This window comes from Cyclopterus lumpus, chromosome 20, assembly GCF_009769545.1.
Source record: "Cyclopterus lumpus isolate fCycLum1 chromosome 20, fCycLum1.pri, whole genome shotgun sequence".
Classification (NCBI taxonomy): domain Eukaryota; kingdom Metazoa; phylum Chordata; class Actinopteri; order Perciformes; family Cyclopteridae; genus Cyclopterus; species Cyclopterus lumpus.
Window position 1 is genome coordinate 956,008 of NC_046985.1, and position 8,993 is coordinate 965,000.

The following is an 8,993-nucleotide window of genomic DNA, read 5'->3' on the forward strand; positions in this document are numbered from 1 at the left end:
CTAGTCATTGCTATTACTAGTCATTGCTAATACTAGTCATTGATATCTAGTCATTGCTATTACTAGTCATTGCTATTACTAGTCATTGCTATCTAGTCATTGCTAATACAAGTCATTGCTAATACTAGTCATTGCTATCTAGTCATTGCTAATACTAGTCATTGCTAATACTAGTCATTGCTATCTAGTCATTGCTAATACTAATTATTGCTAATACAAGTCATTGCTAATACTAGTCATTGCTATCTAGTCATTGCTAATACTAGTCTTTGCTAATACCAGTTATTGACTATCTAGTCATTGCTAATACTAATTATTGCTAATACAAGTCATTGCTAATACTAGTCATTGCTATCTAGTCATTGCTAATACTAATTATTGCTAATATTCAATTAAATTAAATTCAGTTTATTTTGTATAGCCCAATATCACAAATTACAAATTTAGTCGATTGGCATTTCAGGTACCGCACTAAGTTGGTTTAAATCCTATTTATCAGATAAATCTCAATTTGTATTTGTAAACGATGAAGCCTCAATGACCACCAACGTTAATCACGGAGTTCCACAAGGTTCTGTGCTTGGACCAATTTTATTTACCTTATATATGCTTCCTTTGGGCAATATTATCAGGAAACACTGCATAAACTTTCATTGCTATGCAGACGATACTCAATTATATCTATCGATCAAACCAGAGGAGACCAACCAGCTCGCTAAAATTCAAGAATGTCTTAAAGACATAAAAACATGGATGACCTGCAACTTCCTGATGTTAAACTCAGACAAAACTGAAGTTATTTTTACTGGCCCTGAACACCTCAGAGATCAATGATCTGGTGATGTGGTTTCTGTAGATGGCATTGCCCTGGCATCCAACACCACTGTAAAGAATCTCTAGTTATCTTTGACCCAGACTTGTCCTTTAACTCCACGTTAAGCAAATCTCAAGGACTGCATTTTATCATCTACGTAACATTTAAAAAATCAGGCACATCTTGTCTCAAAAAGATGCAGAAAAGCTGGTTCACGCGTTTGTTACTTCCAGACTAGATTACTGCAACTCCTTATTATCAGGCTGCTCTAATAAGTCTCTTAAATCCCTCCAGTTGATCCAGAATGCTGCAGCTCGTGTACTCACACAAACTAAGAAAAGAGATCACATGACTCCTGTATTAGCTGCTCTGCACTGGCTCCCTGTAAAATCAAGAATCACATTTAAAATTCTTCTCCTCACCTACAAAGCCTTGATTGGTGATGCACCATCATATCTTAAGGAGCTTGTAGTACCATATTGCCCCACTAGAGAGCTGCGCTCACTAAATGCGGGGCTACTTGTGGTTCCTAGAGTCCTAAAAAGTAGGATGGGAGCCAGAGCCTTCAGTTATCAAGCTCCTCTTTTATGGAACCAGCTTCCACTTTCAGTCCTGGAGGCAGACACAGTCACCTCATTAAGAATAGACTTAAGACTTTCCTCTTTAATAGCCCTTATAGTTAGGGCTGAATCAGGTTTGCCCTGGTCCTGCTGAAGCCCCTCCCCCCACCCCTCTTCCTCCTTCTGTTTAAATGGATTGTGGTCCATGCCTACTACTCATTATTCATACATTTCTGTCATATTCATTGAATGTGTACCATATCTCTAAGGCTGAGCCCTACAGAGGAAGCTCATTTCGACAGCTTGTATCCGAGTGCTCGTTCTTTCGGTCCTGACCCAGAGTTCGTGACCTTAGGTGAGGTTTGGAACGTAGACCGACCAGTAAATTGAGGGCTTCCCCTTCCGGCTCAGCTCCCTCTCCACCAAGACGGTCCGGTACCCTCACTCGTGAACAAGACCGCGGAATTCTTGAACTCCTTCTCTTGGGGCAGGCCCTCTTATCCCCACCTGGAGGGATCAATCCCCCGGTTAGGAGGTACTGACTCTCATCCTGCCGCTTCACACTCGGCTGTAAAACGCCCAGTGAAAGCCGGAGGTCACGGTCCGAGGAGGCCAACAGTGTAATAATATAATGATCATATATATAATAAGAATTGTCATCGGCCAGCCGTTGATCTTCTCCCACATGAAGGTCCTCACATGTGGCTCGTCTGCAGGTGTTTTCCTCTAAGCAACTCAAGTAGATTTAAATGTGATGAATGCTCTTTCATTCCTTTGGGCTCTCTCCATGTTTCCACTTTTCCTCTCAGGTGTGTTAACGCTTCACGTGGCAGCAAGCGACCTTTTCACCTCGCGCCTCGCGCGCCGCAGCTTTAATAGCGGCTGCATTTTTTCCTCGGCGTGAGGAAATGAGTTCCTGCTGCGCCTCCTCCTCGCTGGCTGGAGCCGCTCCTGCTGCGCCTCCTCCTCGCTGGCTGGAGCCGCTCCAGCCGCCTGGAAGCTGGAAAAGCTCAGCGACGGCTTTTGCAATCACATGTTTTTTAATATGCGTTTAACAAGGCCGGGTTTATGTGGTTATGAATGTCAACATGAGCCGCAGCCAGAAGCCTGCACGGCTCTGCAGCTTTTACAAATCACAACTCGCTGTAATGTTTCCAAAACAGCCTGGAAATACGCTCACGAGGCGAATAATTAAACTCCTGCAGGAGTTTAAAGACATTAAAGATGAAGTGAAGCTTGTGGTTTGATAATAAAGAGACAAAGTCAGGTCAGGTTTGTGTACATCCCTTAAACTTTAATGGTGAAGCAGAAAACAAAACCGTAAAATAAATTAGATTAGAAAAACAAGCACATTTGATTTGTACAACAAAGCAATGCAACATACTGGAATCTGGATTTTCATATATACAGAATAAAAATCTACTTCTTTTATTCTTTTTTTTTTTTTTTTTTTACCTTTTGAGTCCTCGTTCAAACAGACTGAGTTTGTCCCAATTCATCCAGAAGAGGCTCCGCCCACTTCTCGAAACAATGACAACAAGAAGAGAAACTGAAAACACGTGTGACATCATCAAAGAGGGACGACACTCTCGACAAGCTTTTGGTGAACAAGACGACACGGAAACACTCTGAAAGGACACTCAGGAAGTAAAGAGTAAAGCATTGTGGGAAATGGAGTTCTCGATGTGCAGGGAGAGAGGAAGAGGACGAAGAAGAGATAAAACATCAGGAATAAAAAAGATCACAACTTTGAACACAAAACTAAATGAATCTGGAACTAAAAAGCATAAATAAAACAGTAATCCTTCTTCATGAGAAGTTCAGGGGAACTGATCTGGTTCTACACACAAAATGGACATGAATCCATATTCATGTCTTCAGCATCGTTGAATGAGACACGAACATGAACGAGCACCGACTCCACTCTTTGGTGTTCTAAAGGAAGCTAACTACTAGAAAACAGGTTGAACTGGGAACTCTGGTGGGGACTGGAAACTATGGAAACTCTGGAGACTCAGGGGACTCTGGGGACTCCGGGGACTCTGGGATCTCTGGAAACTCTGGGGACTCTGGAGACTTTGGGGACTATGGAAACTCTGGGGACTCTGGAGACTCTGGGGACTCTGGGGATTCTGGAAACTATGGAAACTCTGGAGACTCTGGGGACTCCGGGGACTCTGGGGATTCTGGAAACTCTGGGGACTCTGGAGACTCTGGGGACTCTGGGATCTCTGGAAACTCTGGGGACTCTGGAGACTTTGGGGACTATGGAAACTCTGGGGACTCTGGAGACTCTGGGGACTCTGGGGATTCTGGAAACTATGGAAACTCTGGAGACTCTGGGGACTCCGGGGACTCTGGGGATTCTGGAAACTCTGGCAACTCTGGGGACTCTGGGAACTCTGGGGACTCTGGAAACTCTGGGATCTCTGGAAACTCTGGCAACTCTGGGGACTCTGGGAACTCCGGGGACTCTGGGAACTCTGGAAACTCTGTGGACTCTGGGAACTCTGGAAACTCTGGGAACTCTGGGATCTCTGGAAACTCTGGGAACTCTGGGGATTCTGGGAACTCTGGAAACTCTGGGAACTCTGGGATCTCTGGAAACTCTGGGAACTCTGGGGATTCTGGGAACTCCGGGGACTCTGGAAACTCTGGAAACTCTGGGGACTCTGGAAACTCTGGGGGCTCTGGGAACTCCGGGGACTCTGGGGATTCTGGAAACTCTGGGGACTCTGGGGACTCCGGGGATTCTGGAAACTCTGGGGACTCCAGGGACTCTGGGGATTCTGGCAACTCTGGCAACTCTGGGGACTCTGGGGACTCTGGAAACTCTGGGATCTCTGGAAACTCTGGCAACTCTGGGGACTCTGGGAACTCCGGGGACTCTGGGAACTCTGGAAACTCTGTGGACTCTGGGAACTCTGGAAACTCTGGAAACTCTGGGAACTCTGGGATCTCTGGAAACTCCGGGGACTCTGGAAACTCTGGGGACTCTGGAAACTCTGGGGACTCTGGAAACTCTGGGGGCTTGGGGACTCTGGGGATTCTGGAAACTCTGGGGACTCCGGGGACTCCGGGGACTCTGGGGATTCTGGAAACTCTGGGGACTCTGGGGACTCCGGGGACTCTAGACCTGGGGTCCATAGACCTGGGTCCATAGAACCAGGTTCATAGACCTAGGTTCAGAGACCCAGGTCCATAGAACCAGGTTCAGAGACCCAGGTCCATAGAACCAGGTTCATAGACCCAGGTCCATAGACCCAGGTCCATAGACCCGGATCCATAGAACCAGGTTCATAACACAGTACTTATATAGGCCGAGTAATTCCTGTCAAAGTACTTTTAGACCCATTATTACTTCATAATTGGAGCACTTTGAATCTGATTCTTATAAAAAAAATGAACGACTGTAAAAGTGTCGAGACTTTTATTGAAGTACTTCATGAATCCTGACTGCGTCTTTGATTGACAGGTGGCTCAGCCAATCACACTCCACCTTCTACTTTTGACCCAATCGGGACTTGTCTGTGCGGTGAGGATCAAACCTGTGACCTGGAAGCTCCGCCCTCTTTCAGTCCGGCTAATCTGAGTGTCGCTATAGTGCAAAAAATATAAAGACGTTTGTAACGTTTCTTTAAAAGAAAAAATAATAATAATCAACATAATGACACAAATGCAGCCAAAAACAAAAATATTATAACAACAATAACAATAATAACATTATTAATATACTTACTGACAATAATAATTATAACATAAACACGGTAACCATGGAAACATAAAAAAGTGTTTGGTTCCAGCAGCCGGCCAACTCGTTTCTTTCAAGTATCTCAACACACACACACACACACACACACACACACACACACACACACACAGTCTTCTTTCTCCCTTGTACATTTTGAAAAGAATAAACAGTATAAAACAAAAGAAAACAAAGTAAAGAACAATAAGTTCGTAATACGTAAAACAAGTTGCATAGTTTTGAGATTTTTTTGTTAGTAGTTTTTCAGGCACCACGTTTCTCCGAGATCCAACGGGGTCGAGTGGTGCTTGAACGTCTCGTCCACATAAATAAACGTTGCTCCGTTTGTAGCAAAAATATATTAGATTTTCTTTTTTTCTATCTTTTTCTTTTTCTAGTTTTTTATCTGAAAGAGTTCTGCTGTCCAAAGGAGCAGGACGTCACTCCTCCTCCACCACCATGTCTTCGATGTCTTTCTGGATGACCTTCTGCTCCTCTACGAGCAGCCGCACTCCTCCACCACCATGTCTTCGATGTCCTTCTTGATGATCTTTTGCTCCTCGTCGTAATACAGCATGGACATGGCTCGTAGCCGGGTGGGCACGCAGCAGGACCGCAGGTTCTGGAAGGGGCTGTAGCCCCGCATGCGGTAGTGGCTGATGACGGTGGAGTGGAAGGACAGCGAGGAGCCGGTGATGCTCGTCACGTGGGAGGGGCACTCCCCCTCGCAGTAGTTGGCGTGGTAACCGGGTGGCGCGATGATCCAGTCGTTCCAGCCGATGTCCTTGAAGTTGACATAGAACTGCCGCTTGCAGCAGACGCGCACCTTGCCGTCGCACTCCAGCCCGCGCTTCCTGCGCCGCGGCGAGTCGCCGCCGCCGTCCCCCTGCCGGACCACGGCCATTAGGAAGGGCCGGTGGGACTGCTCCCGCTGGCTGGCGCCGCCGGAGACCAGCACGAGGCTGGCGCCAGCGGCGGCGCAGAGCGGGCAGGAGGCCCGGAGGCTCAGCGCGGCGCTCCCGGCACCCTCCAGCAGCGCCTGCATGGCCGCCGACACCGGGAAGGTGTGCCAGCCGCTGCGACGCGTGTCCACGGCCTTCTCCGCCAGGAGGACGGCGTCCTGCGCCGCACACGGCCGGCCGTTGGGGAGCTGCCGCTGCTGGAAGAGCCGGATGGTGACTTTGGCTCGGCTGCGGTTCGTCTTCGGCAGGCGGAGGAAGAGCCACACGTTGGCCTGCTCCACCAGAGAGAGCTCACCCCGGTCTCTGGAAAGGACGAAGTCCACCAGGCCCGGGGACTCACCTGGAGACACAGGACAGGTGTGAGGACACACACACACACACACACACTCACACACAATCACACACACACAAACACACACACACTCACACACCCAGTCTAGAGAAAATCAAACCCAGTCTAGACAATCAAACCCAGTCTAGAGACAATCAACCCCAGTCTAGAGACAATCAGAACCCAGTCTAGAGACAATCAAACCCAGTCTAGAGATAATCAAACCCAGTCTAGAGACCATCAACACGCAGTCTAGACAATCAAACCCAGTCTAGAGACAATCAAAACCCAGTCTAGATAATCAAACCCAGTTTAGAGACAATTAAACCCAGTCTAGAGACAATCAAAACCAAGTCTAGAGACAATCAGAACCCAGTCTAGAGACAATCAAACCCAGTCTAGAGATAATCAAACCCAGTCTAGAGACCATCAACACGCAGTCTAGACAATCAAACCCAGTCTAGAGACAATCAAAACCCAGTCTAGAGACAATCAGAACCCAGTCTAGAAAATCAAACCCAGTCTAGACAATCAAACCCAGTTTAGAGACAAGTAAACCCAGTCTAGAGACAATCAGAACCAAGTCTAGAGACAATCAGAACCCATTCTAGAAACAATCAAAATCTAGTCTAGAGACAATCAAACCCAGTCTAGACAATCAAACCCAGTCTAGAGACAATCAACACCCATTCTAGACAATCAAACCCAGTCTAGAGACAATCAGAACCCAGTCTAGAAAATCAAAACCAGTCTAGACAATCAAACCCAGTTTAGAGACAATTAAACCCAGTCTAGAGACAATCAAAACCAAGTCTAGAGACAATCCGAACCCATTCTAGAAACAATCAAAATCTAGTCTAGAGACAATCAAACCCAGTCTAGACAATCAAACCCAGTCTAGAGACAATCAAAACCAAGTCTAGAGACAATCAGAACCCAGTCTAGAGACAATCAGACCCAGTCTAGAGACAATCAAACCCAGTCTAGACAATCAAACCCAGTCTAGAGACAATCAACCCCAGTCTAGAGACAATCAGAACCCAGTCTAGAGACAATCAAACTCAGTCTAGAGATAATCAAACCCAGTCTAGAGACAATCAGAACCCAGTCTAGAGATAATCAAACCCAGTCTAGAGACCATCAACACCAATTCTAGACAATCAAACCCAGTCTAAAGACAATCAACCCAGTCTAGAGACAATCAAACCCAGTCTAGAGATAATCAAACCCAGTCTAGAGACCATCAACACCAATTCTAGACAATCAAACCCAGTCTAGAGACAATCAACCCAGTCTAGAGACAATCAAACCCAGTCTAGAGACAATCAGAACCCAGTCTAGAAACAATCAAACCCAGTCTAGAGATAATCAAACCCAGTCTAGAGACCATCAACACGCAGTCTAGACAATCAAACCCAGTCTAGAGACAATCAAAACCCAGTCTAGAAAATCAAACCCAGTCTAGATAATCAAACCCAGTTTAGAGACAATTAAACCCAGTCTAGAGACCATCAAAACCAAGTCTAGAGACAATCAGAACCCATTCTAGAAACAATCAAAATCTAGTCTATAGACAATCAAACCCAGTCTAGAAAATCAAACCCAGTCTAGATAATCAAACCCAGTTTAGAGACAATTAAACCCAGTCTAGAGACAATCAAAACCAAGTCTAGAGACAATCAGAACCCAGTCTAGAGACAATCAAACCCAGTCTAGAGACAATCAAAACCCAGTCTAGAGACAATCAAACCCAGTCTAGAGACCATCAACACCCATTCTAGACAATCAAACCCAGTCTAAAGACAATCAACCCAGTCTAGAGACAATCAAACCCAGTCTAGAGATAATCAAACCCAGTCTAGAGACCATCAACACCCATTCTAGACAATCAAACCCAGTCTAGAGACAATCAAACCCAGTCTAGAGATAATCAAACCCAGTCTAGAGACCATCAACACGCAGTCTAGACAATCAAACCCAGTCTAGAGACAATCAAAACCCAGTCTAGAGACAATCAGAACCCAGTCTAGAAAATCAAACCCAGTCTAGACAATCAAACCCAGTTTAGAGACAATTAAACCCAGTCTAGAGACAATCAAAACCAAGTCTAGAGACAATCAGAACCCATTCTGGAAACAATCAAAATCTAGTCTAGAGACAATCAAACCCAGTCTAGACAATCAAACCCAGTCTAGACAATCAAACCCAGTCTAGAGACAATCAACACCCATTCTAGACAATCAAACCCAGTCTAGAGACAATCAGAACCCAGTCTAGAGACAATCAAACCCAGTCTAGAGATAATCAAACCCAGTCTAGAGACCATCAACACGCAGTCTAGACAATCAAACCCAGTCTAGAGACAATCAGAACCCAGTCTAGGAAATCAAACCCAGTCTAGACAATCAAACCCAGTTTAGAGACAATTAAACCCAGTCTAGAGACAATCAAAACCAAGTCTAGAGACAATCCGAACCCATTCTAGAAACAATCAAAATCTAGTCTAGAGACAATCAAACCCAGTCTAGACAATCAAACCCAGTCTAGAGACAATCAAAACCAAGTCTAGAGACAATCA

At 45.6% G+C, this 8,993-nt stretch overlaps 1 protein-coding gene across 2 annotated transcripts in view; it reads right to left on the reverse strand.

Moving 5' to 3' along the window:
- Positions 1-5,123: 5,123 nt before the first annotated feature.
- The window catches only part of inhbaa (inhibin subunit beta Aa), a 9,258-nt gene continuing 5,388 nt past the window's right edge, over positions 5,124-8,993 (reverse strand). For both annotated transcript variants that reach the window (XM_034560125.1, XM_034560124.1), the window contains one exon: positions 5,124-6,424. In XM_034560125.1, coding sequence (XP_034416016.1) covers positions 5,619-6,424 — 806 coding nt within the window. In that variant the 3' untranslated portion in view covers positions 5,124-5,618. The remainder of the gene's footprint in view (positions 6,425-8,993) is intronic.